Source organism: Vespa mandarinia, chromosome 10 (genome assembly GCF_050613455.1).
Source record: "Vespa mandarinia isolate Hongniang chromosome 10, ASM5061345v1, whole genome shotgun sequence".
Classification (NCBI taxonomy): Eukaryota; Metazoa; Arthropoda; class Insecta; order Hymenoptera; family Vespidae; genus Vespa; species Vespa mandarinia.
Window position 1 is genome coordinate 5,432,780 of NC_140819.1, and position 25,995 is coordinate 5,458,774.

The following is a 25,995-nucleotide window of genomic DNA, read 5'->3' on the forward strand; positions in this document are numbered from 1 at the left end:
AATTGTTATGAATACTAAATAACACCATTATTTGCGGAAATATACGCTAACAAATTGTCACTTAACATGGTACCTACGAGTACATCTCTTCATTTACTTAACAGACATTTAGTTCATCCTTTTTTCTCTCCTTTTTTCTTCTTGTTTTCTTTCTATCTTTCTTTCTTTCTTTCTTTCTTTCTTTCTTTCTTTCTTTTTTTTTTTTTTTTTTTTAAGAGAGAGAATTCAACGTTCATTTTAAGTGCGTTTAATGTTTACAAAATAACACAATACAGTTTTGATGACTTATCCTTTTATTATCAATTACGTTAAAGCTTCTCAACTTTCGTTGCTAAATACATATGTATACGTGTATATAACTTCTAAATTTTCATATTCAATTAATATCGACGGATTTAATACATGTTTCGCATGAAGTGTCAATGTATTATGTCAATGTTGATGATGATGACAATGGCGATGACGATGATGGCGTTGAAGACAACAATAACGATGATAATGATAATAATTATCGTGCGTGTGTGCATATAATGATATTAAAATGGGCAATATACAAAATGCAAATAAAAATAAAGCGTTTAAACCTCGTCGTATTTGATATTATCCGACATAACATATGAATTGAAAAAGAAAATTATTTATACAGGATATATCATAATTCATAATAATATATAGTGAATTAAGGAACATCCCGTATATACATTTATCATGTCAATGAGTATTGAGTTAAATAATGTTTCAAAAATTACATCTTAAAGTGTAGCATTCATTCGTTTCCTGCTTCAACCATAATAATCACTTATTTGAATTTATTCTGATTTACCATTTGGACGTGGCTCAGTTATTGCGAATCCGCTCAGTGGTATGATCTCGGTATTTCGTTGAACGTTATTATTACTATTAGTTGTGGTCTGTATTGACTTTATCGTTGCACGAGATCTCGCTGCGAAATAACTCGTGATATTAGCGATGCGAGTCGTTCTTGCTCGATTTTTGTGTTTCTTGAAGCAAGGAAAGGCGCGTTTGAATTGTCTCCGAAATTTACCTATAACAGAAGAACTACGAATTATGTTTTATTAATCTGGGATATAATAATTCTAACAACAGAAAGTTTCAACTCTAAAAATTTATTTATATCTAAACAAGTCCAACATATGCCGATAGCCTAAGGGTAAGCTATATGTGCAGTAATATCGATGCACATAGTTATTGGCCATTTATAAAAAATATGATAACTTTAATATTTGACTATATGCTAATAACTGACATGCTTTAACTACTTGCTACGGTAACTTTTACAAAATAAAACTTATCTATACGTTACTAATGCATGTATATGTACATATATATAGATTTTTTTTAATATACACACACACATATATATACAGTTTTAATATGCATTATAAAGGTGTTATAATATCTAAAAAAAATATATATACATATATATTATAACAATTTGTATATAAATAATAATTTAAATATTATTTATATAATTTTTATTGTACGAATACATCGCAAAGTTTATAAAATGTATGTAAAAATTAAAAAAAAAAATATATATATATGTACATTATACATCCCGTTTATACGGATATTACATGCTTCATGATTATAAAATTATAAAAGAGCTACAATATTATTATTATATATAAAAATCATTTTTTATTATTTCGAAAGGGGGCCAATAACTACTAGAATCATGTATATAGCTCACCCTCTAAGCATAATCGACTTCACGGCTGGAATTGTTCATCGCTGTTTTGTGATCCGTTCCACCAAGATTTGTTTCCATCGTGATGTCTATGGATTTCTTTGCACAGGATGGCCGTTTTACAGAGGACACAAAAGGGTCACGACAACATCGGAGCGTAGAATGGTAGCCATTACCCATTCTGTAAGCGTAGTTGCTGAGCCGATGGGTCGCATGGCGACCATTCGCATTGCTCGTAGGAGTACAATCTCGAAAAGTACGCCGAAATTCGTGCCGGAACTTACCTATAAAGTAAAACATCTCCTGGCACCGTTCTTTTTCCTTTTTATATTTTTTTATTTCATTATTTTTTTTATTTATTCATTTATTTCCCTTTTTTTTTTGATCGTCTCGAAAATATAAAAAATAATCTTGTTTACTTTGACGAGGAGGCAAATTTACTACTTCATTAGAATATTATAATCGTTCGTTATTAAAATGTTTCAATAATTTTTGGCCGTCGAAAGTTACGTTTTTATTTCCTTTTTTTTTTTTATTTCTATTTCTATTTATTTCTCAAATTTAATATTGATCTTTTTTTATTTTATCGTATTTTATTATTATTTTTCTTTATTCTTTTTTTCACGATGTTTATTTCTTCTTTTTCTTTTTGCTAACATGATACATAAAATGAAAGTGTATTGGTGAACCAATGGAACGTACTTGATTAGTTCGTAAAATGAGATAATTGATAAGGTAGTATTTTATTCCTCTGTCGATTCGATAAAGTAATTATTATGTAACAGTGACGTAAAATGATTTCCTCTTATTCTTGAGGAACGATATATATATATATGAATATTGGATTATTCACACATTTTTAAATTAATATTTTATATAAAATGATCTATGATAACAATTTATGATTTAATAATTGATTCTATAAAAATTTATATTTTTCTCATAAATAAATAGTAAAAATAAATAAACAAATATTTTTTTTTATCGGCATAATCAATCATTTACTATTATTCTCGTTATTGAGCGAAAAATTGAAATTTATTAAAAACCACTGTTCGTTCTTAATATATTGAGTTTAGGGTGTCTCTATTTAATGAAAATTAATCGTTTTCATGAATGTACTAAGAAGATGTGAAACAACTAATATAATTAAATCATTCGTTAATATTATAATTTAAAGAAATCACGAGATCGATACGGTTTCGTTTAATTATTCATTTGTTTTTTTTGCTTTGTTTTCATTTTACGTCTATATAATTATATTCAAACGATATTTATTTTAAAGCCTGTCGTATATCATATTCTCGTTATAATATTTTGTAAATTGAGTTATTATTATCGGACTTAATGTTATATAACATGAAAGAGTTTATGAAACCAAAAATATTTTATACTTGTTATCACATAGTGATAATAATGTATATCACTAATTTCGTTTTACATATTTATAAATAGATCTTTTTAAATTTTGTCATTATTACGATATAAATTATATTTGATATTATTAAATACGTTTGATCGCTATAATTTAGAAAAATGTATAATGGTATAATAGTATTTCACTAAAGGTAAAAATATCACATCTATCGTGAGATAAGTATTATGTATGGAAGATATATTGTATTATGTTAATATTGAGATCATCGTAAAAGAGGGTGTTTTTTTTTCTTCTTATTTTTTTTCTTTTTTTTCTCTTTTTTTTTTTTTTTTTTTTTTTATTACGAAACGCGAAATATGGAAAAGCATGGATCACACACGCAACTTATTAAGTATACAACGGGTGATTCACTAAGTTTCTCCACGATACTCCTACCCTAAAAAAAAAAAAGAAAGAAAAAATAAAATAAAAAAAGCCAAGAAAAGAGAATTCTTTGACGTGCGAGTGTAGAACACGAGATTGTAAATAAGAAACATAATTTATCAAGGCGTAAAGTTTCTATGTGGAAGTGACGAAGGGTGATTCAAGGTTATCCATCAAATAAAAGTAGATATTGTAAAAATATCCATCGTAACAATGGGATTGAAGATATAAAAACTATTGATTAAATAAAGGTACTAAGACTATACGTTTAATTTATATGCACTATCATTAAGGATAGTTTCATAGAAACCCTTGTCTCATACATTTGATATAGTCCAATCGCTATACGATAACGACGGATATACAAGATCCCGTAACGGAGCTATTCCAATTAATATTTATGCCAAATTAAAAAGTTTGATCGTACGAACCGTGTCAAAATTTATCTCTATATTTAAGAATTCAATGAAAATGCATTAAACGATGAACGAATAAAAATTATTTACAATCATTCGTATCTTACGATAGTACATAGATTTGAATATTGTTTTTCATTTTAGATATTATTATACGACGTTACAAGAGATCACGTATAAAGTGATAGTTATGAATTGAAAATAAAAACTTTGCAAGAGGATATAATCCTGTAAATATCGATGAGATCAAATCTCAATCGATAATAATACGGCTTATTCATGAAATAAAAATGAAATTCAATGAGAATCGTTGAGAGATACGAGCAAAGTTTTTCCATCTAACCCTCTTCCGTATTTTTTTTATGACTTTTATGTTATATAATAATATTAATATAGATTTATCGGTATGTATCCCTTTTCTTTTTTTATTTCTTTCTCTTGCTCTTTTTCTATTTTTTTCTTATTTCTTTTTTTTCTTTCTTTCTTCTCAAGCAAATGGAAATTCGATGACCCAAATGATCAAACCGAACTTTATCTTCTCCTGCGTATCATGTTATTGGAAGAAACATTCGCGTGCATCCCCTTTAATAAGAAATTGTCTTACGAGGTCATCGATATCTTTCATTAAGGAAATACGCTCGGATATCGTGGAGAGAAAAAATGCCAATTAAAGACGACACCGCAGGGGAATCCATATTTTATCTTATAAAGAGGATCCATCAAGAAAAATCCATTATTTTTACAGGTCACGAGATTTTCTGTTTAAATAAGCGATGATCTACCTTTATTGGATACTCTTTGTATATATTATATATTATATATATATACCTATCTACGTATAAGTATATTAAATGTATATAATAAATTTCGCGTTTATCAGAATTTCAGATGATTTTGTTTAACTAAAATATTCATTGTTTAAAAAGGTTCAAGTAATAATATTATTTAATTACCGCTCATAAAATTGTAAATCAAGGGATTCACTGCGCTGTTGACGTAACAAAGCCAATGAGCGAACAAGCTCACTTTAATCGACCATTCACCGGACGGTAAAAGGATGATGTACCTGTAAAAGATAAATTAAAAAAAATATTACAAAGTTTTTCGATACATTGTGATTCGCTTAAAGCGCGTTCTTTTGAATAGAATTTACAAAATATACGATATTCTCAATGATATAGACAAGTTTCATGATTTCTTAGCTTTTCTTTTTCTTTGTCTATCTCCTTATATTCCGCACTCTTTCTCTCTCTCTCTCTCTCTCTCTCTCTCTCTCTCTCTCTTTCTTTCTTTTTCCGTCTCTCTCAACATACTTTAAGATCGAGAGAAGATGCACTGGAAAATAACAAATGGCGAATGTGACAACTATGGCTATCAACATCTTTGCTGCTTTTCGTCGAGATCTCAATTGACCCTCAGGATTTCCAGCACCGGTGGAACGTATCTCACCTATTTGACAAGCTCTGCTAGTAACTGTAATATAACAACATACATATTTATATACATAGGTACAATTTATCTTTGCAAACATTATCCACGTGATAGACCATATTATTTTAATTTACATATTCGTGAAAAAAAAAATATATATATATATATGGATAAATTTAATGTCTTATACTAATTAATAAATTCTATATCATTTTTTCTATCTATAAACCTAATGAACTAAAGGATATATAGGATATTGTTATCTTTTACTCACGGTTATGTCCAGGAATATCGCTACGCCAAAGAACATGTACTATTTGCCAATAAGTTAAAGTCATGAAAATTAATGGAACGACATATAAAAAGGTTAACTTTATGGCCCAAAATATAGTTTGTTTTTCATGACTTAAAGAAGATTTGCATTGAGTGTAGAGTATCGTTTTTACTTTACTTTCGGATGGTACCGTGTGGAGAACTAATATATCTGGAATATCTGTATGAAATACGTATTGATTTATTGTATTATCATATTATAATGAATATTATAGATATATGTATATTATATTGAGATTAATAAATCATTATCAATTTATATATTATATATATAAATATATAATAATATATAATTATTATAGAATAGTAAAGATTTAATTAATATTAATTTATTAAAATTTTAATAATTCGAAAATCGTATTATATTGAAAATAATATTATTTATTATGTTAAAATAATATTGATATTAATAAATTAATTAATATATCTATTTATATTATAATGATTATATTATTATTACCAAAAAGAAAAGATACCGTCCAGATAACAGCAATTGCTGTTTTTGCCCATCTTGTAGTCGATCTGAATCTCAAGGGATAACAAATGGCATACCATCGGTCTATCGATATGCATGTCAATGTTAAAACGCTGACGCTCACCGAGACGGTCTGTAATAGAATACAAAAGGATTTAAATTTAAATATTATTTATTTTGGTCCGTCACTGGTCGGATTCTTATATAATACTATTTTTATCTGATAAGAGACTAAAAAATGTTGGAATAAATTGTGACGGTTGTTGGTTTAACTTACGCACGCGATGTAAAAATGAACGCAATGAACCTTATTTGCAATTGAAGAAAAGAGAAGAAGTAATTTGCTTAAATTAGCATAACCATCCGTTTACTAGGCGATGCGGCATTTTCTTCCGCAGTATTAGCTCGTCAGATTCAAGTAGATATTCTCGTATAATCTAGTTCAGATTTCTTTGAAAAACGAAATATTTTCAAGTGATTGTATTTTATAGAAACTTTTATACAGGAAACTCTTGACAATGGGTAACTTGGGGCGATTTACTCGAACATTCAAAAGCACGGATTCAAAGTTTAAATACATTCAATACGGAAACTAGATTTCAAGATGATTTCTTTTCAAAATAGAAGTGAATATATTTTATCAAGTATCTTTACATAAAGATTTCATTGCAACATTACTTCCATTCTTTTTTAATATAATTTTTATTATATGAATATATAATCGCATTACAATAAATAATTTAATATTTATTTACACACACACACACACACACACATATATATATATATATATGATCACATATGATATACAATGACATATCTAACGTTGCAATATTATTACATTATAATGTAATTACATTATAAAATAATAGGTATTATAATTCGATTAAATATATATATTATATCGAGTATTTGATTTATGAACTTTTAAACATAAAATTTTTTTTATTATTTATAAATATTGATATCGAAATCTATCCCGTTATATTATCTATAAATTAAATATCACGATATTTGGAAACTAAATCGGATCATCTTATATATTTTCTTTGTCTAAGGATTTGCTTCATTATCCTAGAAATAGCATGTGACCACAAATCGAATCTCCGAATATTTGTGGAAGTGCCTGGTTTAGCTTAGCAAACGGTGTGACACGCGTTTGCCCACTTAATCGACTGTGGTATAGAACACAAAAGCGGTCTTAACTGTTTCCTGCACATGCTATGTTGCTTTACGTTATAACGAAAGCTACCAAAAGCCGTGCTTCTACATATGAACGCACACCCACATACACGAGCGCGCGCGTGAACAGGTAAATAGGCGAACACGGACAAACATATAGTTTTCTTGTCACGAGCGTTACGACAAATTATTCTTGTTTGAATGAGTATTATCATTCTTCATATCTAGTTCCGCTTAAATTAATAACATTGTTACACGCGCGTAGTGTACTAACGGCACTATCCATCTTAATGAAAATTATGCAGCAATTGATGAATAAACACGGTCATATCTGATTCACGTTATATTGAAATAATAATTAATTAACTTAATTTTCATTAAATGTATTCAATTATTTCATGTTAATTATACGAGTTATCCCATATTATATTGGAATATAATAATGGAAAAAAAAAAATATATATATATATATATATATATATATATATATATATATGTATATATATATATTTCGAATTTGTTAAATAAAACTTTGGAAATTATAACGTAATAATAATAACAAAAATTTATATCATTTATGTTTAATAACGAGAGATAACAATCCAGTTAAGAAAATATATCCTTAAAATATGTTGAAATATAAAGGAATTTACTTAGGTATCCCTTTAAAAGAAGAAAAAGTTTCATTTGATTAAGAATCAGTTAGAGAACTAAGGAGTGGCAATTCCGAGATTGCTGTTATACGTATCCTCGCTATCGATCTTCAGAGAACACTCTGCATTCTAATAGGTACAAAAAAAAAAGAAAAAAAAACGCTCAGAGTATTTGTACAACTTTCGAGACAGTCTTTAACTTCAAGATTACGATTCTAAAAACGCAGAGAGTACGAATACGTTTTCCTCTTTATCGAATTCTTTTACTTCCATTTTTTTCATTTCATTCGTAGAAAATTTTGTTCAATGAAATACGCGGAACAATTTGAATTATTTTTTCCCTAATCGATATAAACTATGTCTTAATAAGATTTTTTTTCAACTTCGTATTTTCGCATGTCATTCTTATAATCGTCAAAATCATTCCTCGTAAAAATTCTTGATTGATAATATCAAATGACTAAATGTCAACTCGAGTACTCGTTCAATCTTGGAACGTAACTAGGACGAGATACCACTTAAGATCATATTTCTTATCGCACATAACAATTTTAATGAAAATGTTGGAAAAGAATTCAAATTGATGCCATTCAAATGCAAACTTTCTTTTTTTTTCTTCTTTTCATTTTTTTTTCTTTCTTTCTTTTTTTTCTTTTTTTTTTTCTTCTTTACAACGGTGACTCGTACGGTCTTCCATTATATATATATATATATATATATATATATATATATATATAGAGAGAGAGAGAGAGAGAGAGAGAGAAGAGAAAAGAATTTTCTAAAAGTCGAATACATTTTTTAGAATAAATTCTTTTATTGACGTAATAGCACGACCGAAATAAATGTTAAAGAATAGGATAATCTGATTGAATTGTAAAATCTCCTGTACGGTACGAGTCATTCAATTTTCCACTTCGAAACTTGATTACCGTAGTCATCCCATGTTTCCTCATGGAAACAGGTGTTCAATAGCGGATAAAGGAAATTGAAGGAAAATTTCGTCCAGGTACTTTCTATCTTTCGTGAGGTTTTCTTTTCTTTTTTTTATTTTATTTTTTTTTCTTATCTTCTAAATAGAAGAAAATAAAGATAGATTGAGATATAAAAATGTTAAACAGAAAGAAAAAAGAAAGAAAGAGATAGATAGATAGATAGATAGATAGATAGAGAGAGAGAGAGAGAGAGAGAGAGAGAGAGAGAGAGAGAGAAAAGAATATGATCATCCCGATGATTCCTATCGTATTGTTTTTTTTCGATTAAAACGAAAAGATTAAAAACGAGTTTGTGAAGTACGTAGAAAGTTTTAAAGTAATGATTTATCACGTTCTTTAGATGTTTTCATATCTTCTGGAAAGGGACAGCTAATGGCATGTTTGTCTGCTTTGTATAATTCACACGTAGCCGACTATGTTGTTTTCTGTCCGTTATTTGCTTTTTTTCCTTTTCTTTTCTTTTCTTTTTTTTTTTTTTTTTACCTCTCTAGAGAAGGAGGAAATCCAATGTGGAAAATTTTTGCGAGTGTTTGTTATCGTACACGGTGTGAAGCACGTTTCAATTAAATCAGAGTTATCTACCCGTACGCACTCGCAAATATGATGAGTTAGTCGATCCAAATTGAGTGATCAAAATCCGATGATTCGTTTCTTTTCTTTTTTCTTTTCTTTTCCTTTCGTTTCTTTTTTCTTTTCTTTTCTCTTCTTCTTTCTTTTCCTTTTTATTTTTTTCTTAATATCTCTTTTCATTTCTTATTTTTTCTTTTTTCTTTTTATGTCTTTTATTTTTTCTTTCGTATCTCGTTGAAATTTCGAATTCGCTATGATAATGAAAATTATTATAAATTAATGGAAAATTTTCTATCGGAAAAATAAATATACGTTCGGATAATGTCATCGATCGCGTTGAAATGAGTGCTTCTCTTGAACTCGGTCGTAAATATTTTTTTTTTCTGAACGCTTTTAAAGAAATCGATAAATCGAATTACGTATGCATATAGAGATATACACAACTCCGTGTAAACGTATATAAATGTGAAAACGTGTACAAGAATGTATAGGTTGTTAAATATAATGAAACACTTAAAATGTATGAATAAATTTACTTGATTAAATCTAATCGAGTTAATTGGTAAATTTCATTGTTCTGAATTTATTCATCTTCTTTACTTTCCTTTTTCTTTTTTTTTTCTTCTTTTTCTTAAATAAATACGACGCACACGTTGTTTCTTGAATTTTCATAGCTATTAATTAAGCATAATATGCATGTCCATGTGTGCGTACACTCGATGAAGTCCGTTTGCATTGCATGATTTCATTTGCATAATTTGCGTGTCATAGTTGTTTCAGGAAACTACGGTTTTGAAATTCGTAGTATGTGGAGAATAAAGTGATTAATAACCTCAGAGAATCTCCGTTGAAGCTTATGCGCAGGTTCTTTCATCCATTACTATCAGGGACAAAGATATACCGAATCTATTCAAAACGAACTCGCGAAATACCTTTATGAAGATAATTGATCCTTATGATGGTCTGCGTAATCGATAATCGATTAATTGAAGACGCTACCTAACATAACCGACATGATTCTATCTATGGATATTATCGATCGTACGAATGTAATAAATCATTTTATTAATTGATAAATCGTCGATAAGTTATCGATGACTTGTCGATAATTTATCGATAAATACTTATTTCTCAGATTTTAACCTATTATTGTCGTTTAAAATCGTTCCTTCATATATATATATATATATATATATGTGTCATATATATATATATATACATATATATATATATATATGTGTGTGTGTGTATATATATATATATGTATAAAATTGGATAAAATAAAAATCATCTAGTTCGAAAAAGACAAGGCGATAATTGAATTTCCGTTGAACGTTCTGTTATTTTTTTTTTTTTTCTTTTTTGTATTTTTTTTTACTTCGATTACCACGTAAAAGTGGTTTAAGCTTAGCAAATACTTTCTAACAGCTGTTACGTATTCGACAATCTTAATTTATAATCATAAAAATGGACGAATTTATTCAACTACATAAGCGCGATGTCTCGCGTTGTTTTTTTTCTTCTTCTTTTTCTTTTTTTTTTTTCTTTTTGATTAATTTACAATCAATTAAAATCGTATATTATTAAGTTCGTGTCAAACAACGAAAGAATCACGTACTAATTAAAACAATTCTTTATTCCTATAGTATTAATAAAACGATATAGAATCTATCTAATAAGATTATAATTAGTACGTCGTTTTGATCAGTTCGATCTTAATCGAATGAAGATTTTAAAGGATGAAGAAACAAAGTCGCAGAATAATGGCCGTACTCCTTGACGACAAAAAAAAAACTTATTGAAGTAGGTGAGACTCTTAATTTCTTTCTCAACCAATAACGTTGCAAGATTTTCCAATATGGCGGAACTTTTTGCTTTTATTTATTTTACGACCTTTTCCGATCGTCGACGGAACTTTCTTTTTTTTTTCTTCATATGACTTTAGTTCTTTTCCTTTTTTTTTCTTTTCTTTTCTTTTCTCTTCTCTTCTTTCCTTTTCTTTACTCTCATGGCCCAATTTTTTTTTTATACGACTAATTTTATACGTCCATTTTCCAAAGTAGTTATCTATATTAAAAATGAAAATTGAGATTAGGTAGGTATTCCTTAAATTCGTATTGATACTTTACAACTTTTCTTTTTTCTAATATTTGAAATTTTTTTTATACGTATTAATCTCTATAACTTTTATTCGACATAAAATCGATCGATTTCCATTAAGAAAAAAAAAGAAAAGAAAAAAAAGAAATAAATAAATAAAATAAATAAAATAAAGGAAAAGAAGAAAAATTGTTTATAGGTTCACTTTCTTGACAACAGTATACTTTATGATATAGCTCCAATGCATACTATGTTTTTCCTTCTAAATCTAGTATTTCTAATATATCTAGTTTATCAATTGTTTGTAAAACCAATAGAATTGAAGCGTATTTGGTTATATCATTTCAAATATAAGACATCCAATATTATGTTGACACTACAAACAATTCGAAAATCTGTTATCTCCTAGTTAAATAATCAAAATTCATTATGTCGAACAAATTTTAGTTAATTAAAATAAAATCATTGCTATATGATTTCCAGCTCTTATAACAATTAAATAAATCTTATTAAAATCAAATATTAAAAAAGAAAAAAAAAAAATATATATATATATATATATATATATATATATTATGAAAATATCTCTATTGGAAAAACAATGACATTATTTTATGATCCTTGAAAAATAAAAAAATCTTCAAATATCATCAACTTGGGAAATGGACGACTCCATTGGGACTGTTTAATCTTGTCTTGTATCTGGATCTTTTAAAGAAATAAAATCTTTATCTTTACTATTAGTATTTATTTTGTGCAACATAAACAGTATGTACTTTCATATTTATCATTCAAAAATATAAAAATATGCGAACATTAAAATACTATAAAAATATAAATGAAACAAAGCAATTTGATAAATCTCGAACTATAATAATTAACGAGCAACTTAAATTAGCGTTGACGAGTCTAAGCAATTAGGAAAATGTTTCATTTGCTAAAAACCAAAAGGCCATGGAGACACTCGTACAAGGTTATCTTGTAAAATTTATATCCCAGCAGATCAAGCTAAGAGATAGTTTTATTCCCCGTGAAATATCATTTCGTTTTTCTGAGTGGTTACTCGATCGATTTAGTTCAGTAAAATATAGATACTAACACGTGACATTTCTTTCGTCATTAGGATGATCGACCACATCTTGGAAATACATATCACAATAATGCGTTCTCTAAAAAAAATTAGATTCACTAGTTCGGACCGAGAAGATATATTCCAAAGAAAAGATGATTTCTAGGATAGAAACGTCATTTTCATCAAAATAAAATACTAGAAAAAAATTATTTCGTTAAATTTGGAATTAATCCTTACGAATTGTAGCCTTTCGTGCATCATAAGGTTGCGAGTTTGATTTAGAAGTTTCAAATACGATAAAATGCACGTTCCATGTATTTGCTACAGATAATCCCTTCAAGTTTTGTCGACATACGTATATACACTATATATAGGGTGTTTAGAAAATCGGGATACTATAGGAAAATAGAGCGATGATTATCAACCTTATTTAGCGAGTATCTATTTTTATACATATATATATATATATATATATATATATATATATATATATATATGTATTTATCGTATTTTCCAGGATCAGAAATTTATCGATGTTCACTTTCATAAATCATATGAAATATCAGCGTTCAATGTGTATTGCAATGTGTATTCCGAGAGTCAGCTACTCTTCGTTATATATATATATATATGTGTATCATATACTGCAGTTTATACATAACCAATGGTGCGATGATATATCGGCATCAAGTACCTAACTCTTCAAAAGCAGCTTTAAATCGTTTTCAAATCGAGAGATCAAGAACAATTTGAAGAATTCAAATATGTGAAGATCAGGAACGATTTAAAGAATTCAAATATGGCGTACTACAGAACTCTTATTCACTCGTATCGTATTGTCTTCTTGCTTAGGTAGCAGAGAGTCAAATGTTGTATGTCACAAATCACGTCTAACGTCTTTCGTTCCTCTCAGATACCTTACCGTTTACAGCGGATAGAAACATTAGACAAGCATTTACTCGGATGGAAAATTGAAATATTTCAATTTAACGTTTCGACGAGATTTTCATACCTTTTCTTACAATTTTTTCGATTCTTTCAATTTATCGACATTTTCATCGATAAGTTTTTCCTATAATGACGTTCGATAAAAGTAAAAAAAAAAAGTTTAAACTGTTTTTCTCCGATGAATTATCTTTCAATTAATGTCTTCGATAATGGGTTCTAATTTTATACTTTAAAGTCACGATAGATTATACAAAATTTTGAAATGACACAGCAGAGCAAATGGAATTTTAGTTCTTCGTTTATTTTCCTATTTCTCTTCTTTCACATTTCAGCGATTCTTATCAACGTTCGAATGATGGATGCATAAAGAAATTTTCGATAACTGACAGTGTCATTTTTGTCACGAATAATCAAAAATATCTTGAAAATATTCTAATGTGTCCTTCTACAAAATCGTATTATCGTTAAATATTTAAATTCCAAGCTTTTTTCTTTCTTTAAATAATTCGAGATATGCGAGAGATTACGCTGTTCGTAAGTGATCAGCAAAATTCAAATCCTTTGTGTTTTTTATATAATCGCATTATCGGTAGTACGTGATACTAAAATTATTTTACATAAAATGTATAGATTATGAAAGAAAATTTATGATACAATTTGTAAAATATACAGTATCATTTAATATTATTTGCATATAGTATTATACTTTTTACAAACAGGCGACGATTTATATTTTTCTACAAAAAAAAAAAACAAAAAAAAAGAAATAAATAAATAAAAAATAAACAAACTAATGGATGGAATGATTACAAAAAGAATTAATAGCGATTCAAATAATAGCACAAGAAATCGCTCGGAGAATACACGTTATTTATATAAAGCCATACTTCGAGCACAATTCTATTATATGCGATATATATATATATATATAGGTATAATATATATATAGGTAGGTACGTAAGTATATATGTAAATGTATTTGGTGTAGCGATATAACGTAGCTTCTGGTTTTAGATATGTATATTCAAATTTCGCATTTATTCACGTAGATAAAATGTATGCGTACGTGCTCGTGGCATATCCTTTTTTTACATTTAAAAAACGATAAACAAGAATGCTCGATAACTTTATCACTAAATGTAATAACTTTCCTAGTTATTTTTCAGTACTTTCCACTGTGATTGGCATATATTAATTTTTTTAACACTTTTATATAAACAATTTTGTGAGCGTATATATATATATATAAAAGAAAAAACAAAAAATGATACGAAAATAAAAGTATTGAAATCTCTGTTGAATCTGTTGTTTTATGATTTATCTCTTCGTTACCTTTAGTACTTGTATGCATTTCACTCATGTAATTTCGGTCACGCATTGCATTGTAATGTAATAGAGAGTTTATTGTTTCAACGTGATACGCCCTAAGGTTGGAACTTTCGTTGATTCTACGGCTCAGAAACAAGACTTATGACCGACATGAAAGGCATTGTAAGGTTGTAACCAATGACGGTGCGTGTACACTCATACGTACGTACGTACGTATATACGTATGCACGTGCGTCCGTGCGCACTTATTGAATGTACACACTTACACACATCGATGGAATCGGGGTTAGAAATGCGCAGCTTGTATCTAAATGCGACAATGTACGCGCATGCATATGCAGAAGCTTGATAAACCGGTCGAATAATATTTCTGTGAACAATACCATTGAAAGCTCTCATCGTACAACCTATAGGACCAATACATAGGAAGGTTCTGCGTCTAAACAGGCAATCGACTTTATGTGCCTTGATCCAATAGAGACGTTCCGCTAGCTAACAGGTCAAACTTCATCACAGCTTTACCCGAGACACTCTTGGACACCATTTAATTACCTCTACCTCTGACGATGTCTCATTTGCTATCGTCTTTGTCCATCCCCAAAAGGGACTTTAATTATTAAAGGTAAAGCCACTATCGCGATTGTAACTTCACTTTATAGTCGATTCAATTTTATATATATATATATATATATTTTTCTCTCTCTCTCTTTTTTCTTCTTTTGTAAATTTTACGGCAAACGTACGATGTACGAAATAATTTTTTTTTTGATCCATGATAATTACGTTACAACGAGATGCGATCTATAATAAAAAAAAAAAATGCGAATGTTTTCGTAATATTATAAATTTAAAAGTCATGATTACGATTAGAGAATATTTTTAATTTTTAAAAATCATCGTAGCATCTTTTCACGCTTCGACAGTTAATAATACATTTAATGTTTGAACATTTTTAAATTTTATTATTTAATATTTATTATTATTAGGTCGATTATATTTTCAAATCTTTTATTCTCGGGGGACACGAATCTTTTACAATTATAATTTTATGAAAGAATTTAACAATGGGTAATAAAATGTGTTCATATAACGCTAGATTAATGTTTAATGTAAATTCGATATTAGATAATCCAGTGCGCGTGTCGCAGTTAACTCGCATGCTCTCTTAAAGAAATCGTTATAAACGATTTTCGTCCTTCTCATATTCATTGGAATTAATCAAATAACTTCTGAATCTACAACTAAATTGTAATGTATTCATCCAGAGGGTACGACAATCATTCTATTATCGCTTGCGATTCTTAAACATGAATTGACATTCTACGTACATTTTTCTCACTCTGCTAAACATATTACGAGCCACTGAACGAAATAATGTCAAATATGAAGAAGATTCGATTTTTGTTTGCTAAATTTATTTGAATAAGAGAAACGAAATCATTTCGCATTACGCGTTAACATTTTTTTTATAAAATTGCGATAATAGAAAAATAGTAACCTAGACTAGATCAATTCTTTTTTCTCTAATTTTTTTTCTTTTCCCTAATTTTTCTCTCTGTCTAATTTTTTTTAGAGTTGCTTTATTTATTAAAAAAAAAAAAAAAAAATAGAAAAAAAGAAAAAATAAAAAAATCTTACGGATCCATCGCTTTCGTGAAAATATTTTCAAAGTTTCATTATTATTTATATGATATATTTTAAATATCGTTTGTTTGTTTCTTTTTTTTTTTTTTTTTTTTTTGATAGAATTAAAAATGTTATTTACTTTGAAAAATGAATTTTGTTTAATTGGCGAGACAACTAGTCTCCATTTAACGTCAAGCTTGTCGATTATAGAGGTAAACTAATTTTTCATCCTTTCGATGGAAGAATTTTAATATAAGCTCACGCGATATATAAGAAGAAAAATTCTACAATAACCTATCGTAATTAGTTAAAGAGGAACGTTTGAAGATCGTGTCTCTTAAGCACGCTCGAAATAACACATTCTTCGTGTTAAAATCTATGCTCTGGAGGATCGCATAAAATGTCGTATTTACAATTAGTAGCACGTAAAACGTACTAATCAATGCAGTTATTATCAGCGAGATAGGAGTGAATTTTTTTAACGGCAGATAATTCATTTATTGCATTCCATTCTTCATCAAAAACAAATCACAGAGAGTCCTTTGCGGAGATCATGAAATTACTTACATAATTTCAATTAAGTACCTCAGTTCTTTGTAAGAAAATTTGTTGATGATGTCCGATCGAATTATAATGGACTTTCTTTGATTTCAAACGTGCATATGATAAATTCGCATGCGAGTCGATATTATTACATTTTTGTTTTATATTCCAGGACGACGATAAATTTATACGAGGCTACGATACAAGAATTCAAAATGACACGTCAGATGAATATTTGTGATGTACTTATACATACAAATGTATGTATATATGTGTATGTATATAAATATATATATATATATATATATATATAAATATATATATATATATATATCGAAATTTTAAACATGAACGCGATAGTTTAATCGAGTTTTACTTTGCCATTTCACTTTGTAACAATGAATGATATAGACATATCATCTTTAAGTTAATCGAAAGGACTGAAATTACTTTTGTCTCTTATTTCTCGATATATCCCATTTCTTTTTTTTTTTTTTTGTAAGAATTTGTATAAGATACTATAAAAATATGAAGAGTTTTAGCTTCCTTCTTTTCCTCTCTCTCTTTCAAAATAATTTTTAATGATTATAAAAAAATTGTTGTCGTTTAATTAATTTTTATTAGTCAAATCTATGTATTCTTGGGGAAAATTACTATTAAAACTGAAAACAAAATTTTTTAAGTGGACTATGAATAATTAACGTTAGGTTTATGGACGTTTCTTATATACCTATCTCTACGAGCACCCGTCAATTTGACGGGTAAACGAAAATACTCATTTTCTTTACAAAAAATTGATATATTCAAGTTAAATCTGAATTGAACAATTTTAGGCTTTAGATTTAAATAAATTATTAATAAGTAAAAAGACTTTTTTTTTTTTTTAATTATCACGGAAATGATAACATATATAACATATATTGTGTAAACCTGCATCGGGGCTTTCGTTGGAAATAATTGTTTATCTATCGATATGTTTTCATATGGCTTATAACAAGCCTGGCTATTACTTATATATCTGTTCCATATTTCGGATATCAACGCAAATTTATCTTTTTGTAATCTTTCGGATCGTTGGTTTTTTTTGTCAAAGCATATGAATCTCAGAATTTCTGTAAATTTATCTCTGCTCATTGTGCTTGCGAAGAAAGTGAGTCCTCATTTTTTCGACTATAAATAAGAAGCTTTCAATGATCTCGCTTCATATGCACCCCGGGCATATAAAAGTCCTTGAAAACTACGTAACTCAGCAACTATGATTGTCCAGTCTTTTTTCAAAACTCCTATGTGCCTCCGTTTGAGTGCAATCTTTTATGTGTTCCATTATGTATCTGTCAATTATTAATTCGAAAACACTAGTTACACAACCCAATATAATATTTTTCTTGGCGTAGCCATTAGGTCCTGCGATATCCTTGAATATCATACGAACGGGCGCTCTACCCCCAGATTCGTCTGCTCTCAGTTTTATCCACTGTGTCCCATCAACTGCAATTTCACTCATTATATTTTGGGATGTGCTTGGAATGCTCGTCCTCTCATCCTTGGAGTCAGAACTAAAAAAGATACGTATCCTTTTCTTGTTACGATACACTTTCAAGAAGTTTTCCTCTTCACTATCCTTTTATCTCTTCACTTTCGATATATTTAGAACTTTCACTCTCATCTTCGCTTTGGTCTAATTCATATTGATCATCTTCGAAGATATCCTCAAAATAATCTTCATTGATGTTGACAATTTTGTTCAATATTTTATTATATCTCCTGGATTTACTCATGATAGAAAAGAAGGATTGTTCAAAATAAAAAGATACCCAAATTCAATTACCCTATTGTAAATACGATAAATGGAGACTGTCTACAATAAATGAAAATTTTACACATTGTCTTTGAAAAACGTTCTTACTCGGTCACTGCAACAATCATACTGAACATCGCTTCTTGTTTCTTTGGCGACAAGATAAATGATTTCAGACAAAAAAAACAAAGATGAAGATAAAGACTAAAACTCAGGCCATACAATCGGTTTTTCTCTTTTATCAGCTAACCCATCAATTTGATGGGTTTCGTAGAGATAGGTATACTACATACAAATTTCAAAATTTAGAAGGCTTAGGAAAAAAATAATTGTGTGTATAAATTTCTTTGGATGAAATGATTAATTTACGATGCAAAATGGTTAAAAATTAATGCTTTTTTGGGTATTTCATTTCAAAGTTTGAAATCTGTCTAATTGACTGACGGGTCCCATAAACCTAGTGTTAATAAATATAACAACAGCTTTATCTTTTTGCTTTCTAATAAGTAATTACAAACGAACAGTTATCAAAAAATTCTATATCACTTTTCTTTTCTTTTTTTGAATATGATTTCTCATTGGATATGATTTATTCGGAGGTGTCGGTGCTTATAAATGGCAGCCAACAACCCCACAGTTACAAAAATTACGTGCTGGGTATGTCTTGATAGCCATACCCCGCCGATCCGAAAAACAAAGCGACGCGCTATCGAAGTAGCGAGCACCCTTTTTAATCAGACACATTCAACGCAAAACTTTATATATGATTTTAATCATAGAATCGCAAGCGAGAAAGGGTATTAACATTTCGAGCCATCTGTCGACCCGATATCGAACTAAATAATATACGCGCCAATTGAAGTACGAGCGCATATATTCTGAAAAGTTAAATTAAGCTTTAGATATTGCGTATAATATGTTTAAGGACTAATTCATTTTATACATTCAGTTTATTTATTATACGACAATATTATGAAAATTTTTTTAATTCATTTGAGTTAAAGAATAAAATAATAATACGATATTCATCAAATTTGAATTGTAATTCATAATTATCGATTAACGACGATATTATAAATTCCCACGAGTTTCCTATATAGACATATAACAATTTATCTACTGACAGTGAAATTCTCGAATAATTATCCAAAACGTAGAACTAGAAATGTTCATATAACATGAATATATACATACGTATGTACGTATATATGTGTGCGACATGTAATACCGACATGCGAGTTAAAACAATGCGCGAAGAACGAACGTGTTGAACAAAGAATTGGTACAGTGCACGTCGGTGCTGGTAAAGAATTTTCGTTCAGACCGTTTTAATTATGCAAGTAAATTTATCTCTTACTTTATAGTACATCTCAAATATTCCCTCGGTTCTTTTCAATATTAATGATGTATGAATTTTTGATATCATATAACATATATATATATTATTATTATTATTATTATTATTATTATTATTATTATTATTATTATTATTATTATATTTGCGAATGTTTTAATTCTGCAATATGATTCGTTAATGAACCACGTGACTCTTATATGAAGTCACGTGACACCAACGAGGCATCATGGACGCTGACAGTATGGACGCTGACAGTACGAGCGTTCTTTAAACGAAAATAAAAGAAAGATAAAAGGAAAGAAAAAAAAAAAGAAAAAATCGCGAGGAGAGATATTAAACGAAAGAGAGATTTGTTTCAAATGAGATTATACCTGCTGAGTAAATCTCTCTTTATCTCTATCTCTTCCTTTCTTTCTTTCTCGTTGGAAATATACGGATAGTCGATAGTCTTTTGTCGTCAAAGTAATTTAAAACTATAATTTCACGGTCGTTCGCTTCAGAATTTTATTCGATTCGGTTTTGTTACTTACAAAGATTCTATCCTCTTATACTTTGTACATTCATTTTCTCAGGTCCTTTAAAGTTAATAGCTTATTCGATGGATCTTATGATTTCAGAAAAATTCTATGAACACTTTCTGCTTCTTGATAAATCTAACGTTTACACTTTATCCTCGATGAGAAATTATAAATGAATATTCTATGAATGTTTATTCCCTTTAGCAATCCTTTTCTCGGATCGTTTAATGAAATTTATATTAAATATCGAGGTGTTTAAAATTTTAAAAATTTTAACATTAAAAATAAACTAACATTACAGACTAATGCTAATTTTAATATTTAATGTTTGGCATTATTTATCATCGATCTCTTACCTGAAGATATGGTATAGCTTTGCAAAGACCCCAACCAAGGAACCATGTCTCCGTTACATCCCAAAGTACGCTAGACGGCAAGCATATCAGAATAACCAGAAGGTCGGCCACAGCGAGATTGACGATGAAATAATTAGTAACTGTCTTCATTGAGTGATTCCGACAAACCGCCAAACAGACCAGAGAATTACCAACTAGACCAGTGATGAAAATGATGCTATGCAGAGTTATCATGACCCAATCGGTGAAGTTCGGAAATATATCTTCGTACATAATCTCAAGGTACTCTTCATCTGGTATGCAAGCGATATTTGTGCAATTGTTCACACTCGCAAAATTGAAACTTTCCGTTATCGAAATGTATTCCGATTCATCCGTGGTGTCCGTCAAAAATGGCACAGAAAATAGGAAACACATGAGAACGAACACTTGTAAACGATTCATTTTTCTTACGATATTAATTCTGTCTTCCTTGTCTTTTTTCTTTTTTTTCCCCTTTCTTTTTTTATTATTTCTTTTTTTAAATAAGTATCCTTCTTAACAAGTAGATAAGTACTCGTTAGAATAAATTATTCTTGCAAATTTCGAGATATTACACATAACCCGGAACATTGCCGAAGGGCAACCTTACAGATCGAAAAAGTAAGTGAGCCAACCAACGTTTATCTCGACGCTTACGTCTTCTTCTCGAATGAAGTATATATATTGGTGGAGTCCCTCGTGTGCTATAAATCGAATATGAGAACATGAGCTCAAGGGTCTTGCATAAAGAATGTTGGAAATAACGTAGAAATACATACATATATACTTCTGTACATATATATATATATATATATATATATATATATATATGTACAAAAGTACGGATATGAAGATGTTCTGGTTGATGGTACTCATAATTATATTTTGCAAATCAACTTAAAACATAAAACTATTAATAATATAAGATAATTGTCTATATATTTCTGTTATGGTAACATCGTTGTCTTTTTTTTTCTTTTTCATTTGTAAAATTATTTCTATTCGCGGTGTTAATAAAAATAAACATGCAAGATTAAAACTTGATGATTTTTTTTGTATTTTCCAATGAATTCTATCAACCTGCAGAATTTTTTTATCAAATTATGTATAAAATATATCTATCATATATCAATCTTCTGTAGAATATTTCTATAAAATATCATGATATATTTATCATGAATCATTATTATTTTATACTTACTCTTTCTTCGATGTCGTCAGACAACATGTCAATTTTGTGATATTTTTGGAACGTAAAAAAGTTTTTCCACGTTGTTCGGCGATCATCCGTAAACAGAATCTTTCCTCGATTTCCTTGATGTCGAAGTTTCCTGGCGCAAAATTTTTCTCCTTTTTTTTTCATCGCTCTGACATATTTGAAAAATGTTAACCTCTGGTTTAGAGTCTGGCTTACCTCTTTCAACGTTTCCGAAGATGTTAAATTTACTGTGCACTTTATTCTACACGAAATTGTCTCTTTCCACTAGATTCACAAGATGCACTAGCATTCACAATCAGATTACTTTCGATAGTCTCATTAACGAAGTTTGGATCGAATATATAAATTGAATTAAACACGTACACCGTTACTTCGTGATAATTCATTCAATTGGGCATTAAAGGCCATCCTAGATATTCACTTCGTATTTAAATAGAAAAACATTATCTTACGTTAGATATATATTATTTCGAATTTTTATATTTATCTTTGAATTGATCAAAACAAAATTTATTATCTTATTTAATTAACTTTAAAAATCTTTTTAGGCGGGAAGGATGGGGGGGAGGGGTTAGGAGGGAGAAAAAAGTAATTGATTTTTTAAATCGCTTTGAGAATTTTTTAGTCCACCTAGAAAAACTTTACACGCCGCATTACAAATATTAATATCAAACTCATTGGTCAATCCGATAAATACCGTATAACTACCGTCTCCTACCCTGGAGAAAAATCTTCAATAGAAACAAAAAAAAAAAGAAAAAAAAAGAAAGTGCAAAAATTTATTCTTTCGTAACATTTAATATTGCAGTAACGGTGAATACTGGTAATAATTTTTTTCCTCCTACGAGATTAGCTTAAGTCATTCGTAATCCTGTTATCTGCTTACCAAATAAATTAAAAAATAAATTAGCCGATTCGAAATTTCATATCGTAAAAATTTATATCATTTAATTTGATCTTAAACGGATCTCATATTCAATTTTATTAAGCTATGTGACGTTGCCATCGAAAAGTCAAAAGGCACAGGAAAAGGATCTTGTAAAATGATCGAGCATAAACAAGCTTAGTCTCGTGATACAATTTAAACGCTTATTTTTCATTTTGAAGCATTAACTTCCTAACGAAGCTGTGGTTCTTGCTCGAAACTAATTCCAGAAAGTCTTTACAAGCGCAATGCAACCTGTTAATCAATATGGCACGCACAGAAAATAAAGAAAAATGATATGCGGTAAACAACGAATAGCATGAGTAGGTGGTACTCTTTCTATATTTTCTAGAGTCATAAGTTCTTTATATTGGATATACATATAGAGAAAAAAAAGAAAGAAAAAAAAAGAAGTATCTTTTACAACAATATTTAAAATACATGATAAACGTTAATAAATTTGTTATGAATTTTTAAATTTGATATTTATGATGCATCTACATGATACATTATCTAAATAATAAATTTTCATTAAAAAGTTTTCACATAAATTTGATCATTATGATAAATTTTATTATTATCCTACTATGAAAAATAATATTAATATTAATTTAAAGATAATATTAATGATAATATAATATTAATATTAGTATTATTTTTAAAATATATTCGTTTCGCAGAAAAATTACGACAAAAATTTGTTGACCAATGAAAAATGCCAATGGTTTTGGATTAGCTTAATCTCGTTTTAGTTATGGTACATTCTATTTTGCTGACAATACAAAGATACTTGTTTTTCGTAGAAAACACGAATGATACTTTACGCTTACGTTTCTATCTCTCTCTCTTTCTCTCCCTCTCCCTCTCTCTCTCTCTCTCTCTCTCTCTCTCTTTCTCTCTTTTTTTTTTCTCTCTCTCTCTTCCTCTCTCTCTCTCATACACTTACTATATCTCCGAATGAGTTAACGCTTTTTAAGAGCAATAGTGCGAGCATATTAAATCTAATTAGAAAATAAATATCCTTTACAATCTACGCCGTTGTACGCATCAAGCGAAAGCAAAAAGCTCTGTGTGCGTTCTAACGTCGTCTATTCTCGTTAAAAAAAAAAAAAAAGAAAAAAAAAACTTTGTCGTTAAATGTTGAATTAACTTTTCCAAGTGATCGTTAAAACGTCGATACCGGAGAATGCAATAACTTGTTTCTTCTTGTTTAACGCCGGCTGAATAATTATACGTTTTTACAAAGAAATAATAAACTTATGAAAAATATGAAACATTATTCTTATACTTTTCTAATAATAATAATATCAAATCGAATGAATCCTAAATTAAGAACGTATATGTAGATGCCTTTTAAAAATTATAATACGTTATTCGTATCTTGATTTGTCCCTCTTTTTATTTCTTTTATTTTAATTATTCAAAGAAATACTACCATTAAAGAGGCACCGGAATTACTCTTCTCACAACTTAAAAAACGAATTCACACAAAAGTTCTAATTACGAGGGGATAGACTTTTGAAATATTCATAAGAGCTTTTTAATTATTAAACTTGAAAAATTTTCTTCAAGGAAAAATAAGAGAGAGAGAGAGAGAGAGAGAGAGAGAGAGAGAGAGAGAGAGAGAGAGAGAGAGAGAAAATGAACTATCCTTTCTTATAATTTCAAGTTACACGAGATACGTTCAGACAACTTTTCTGTTTACTTCTATTTCCCTTTTTTTTCTTTTTTTTTTAAATTATTTGTAATTACGAAGCTCTTCGTCATTACATGCACATCAATGAACGTCCTAGCTTATTTTAAAAATCCTTTCACAAACGTCTCATAATTTACTTCTTATTTTTATCGCTCCTACTACTAATTACATTTCGAAACGTTTTTTTTTATTTATTTTTTTTTTTTTTTAAATAAAATTGTCAACTTCCTATTCCATCATATCTCATAATTTTTTTTTAACCATAAATTTATACACACATACATACATACATACGTACATACATTCATACATACATACATACATACATGCCTACATGCATATATACATACATACATATATATATACATGTGTTATTAAATATTTATTCGCCGATAATTAAACAACAAAACAAACTCTTTATATTCGTTCACTACGAACATTTAAAAAAAATTTTACGAAAATAATTCCGAACTTGTTTGTTCACTTTTGTCATACGTATTTCTTTTCATTTAAACGCGACAATTAAAAAATAATAAATAATTGAAATTAAGAAAATTCTTTTTGACAATTTAACCAACTTTAATTATTTCTTTCATATCTTTTTTAATTATTAATTCATAACTTACTTCTCAAGAGAAAAGAAAAGGAAAAACGAATCTCTCTCTAGCACATGATAGCTGTGATGATAGAAGAAAAGAGAGGAAGAGACACGAACGCGACGACGGACTATGCGAAACTGAGGTTACCGTCGTTTTGACGAGCAACGTAGGTATACACCACTCGCGAGCCACGCCGTCTCCGTGCGTTATTCGCTTCAAGAAACCTCGATTTCTCGGCTTTGATAAACTCGTAATATCTCTCGTTCATAGTTTACGTATACATACATACATACATACATGCATACATCTATATATATGTATGTA

The 25,995-nt window shown here is 28.7% G+C and overlaps 1 protein-coding gene, 1 non-coding gene and 1 pseudogene across 5 annotated transcripts; all 3 read right to left on the reverse strand.

Annotated features, from left to right (window-relative positions):
- Window positions 1-255: 255 nt before the first annotated feature.
- On the reverse strand, window positions 256-25,823 carry LOC118446362 (orexin receptor type 2). 4 transcript variants are annotated; one of them, XM_035876918.2, is made up of 10 exons: window positions 25,699-25,823; window positions 22,647-22,871; window positions 22,434-22,563; window positions 21,212-21,936; window positions 6,153-6,300; window positions 5,634-5,852; window positions 5,242-5,401; window positions 4,882-4,994; window positions 1,888-1,995; window positions 256-1,045 (listed from the first exon to the last, which is right to left on the reverse strand). In XM_035876918.2, the coding sequence occupies exons 4-10, from the start codon at window positions 21,653-21,655 to the stop codon at window positions 810-812; spliced, it is 1,428 nt and encodes a 475-aa protein (XP_035732811.1). In that variant the 5' UTR covers window positions 21,656-21,936; window positions 22,434-22,563; window positions 22,647-22,871; window positions 25,699-25,823; the 3' UTR covers window positions 256-809. The 4 variants fall into 4 exon arrangements, with proteins under 4 accessions (XP_035732811.1, XP_035732815.1, XP_035732816.1 ...); XM_035876920.2 differs by having other exon boundaries at window positions 905-1,045; window positions 1,715-1,995; XM_035876922.2 differs by lacking the exon at window positions 1,888-1,995 and having other exon boundaries at window positions 257-1,045.
- LOC146872715 (uncharacterized) lies at window positions 18,370-18,960 on the reverse strand (annotated as a pseudogene).
- On the reverse strand, window positions 19,576-19,712 carry LOC118446399 (U11 spliceosomal RNA). Its single transcript, XR_004839580.1, has one exon. It is a non-coding gene; the product is annotated as a U11 spliceosomal RNA (small nuclear RNA).
- Window positions 25,824-25,995: the final 172 nt, after the last annotated feature.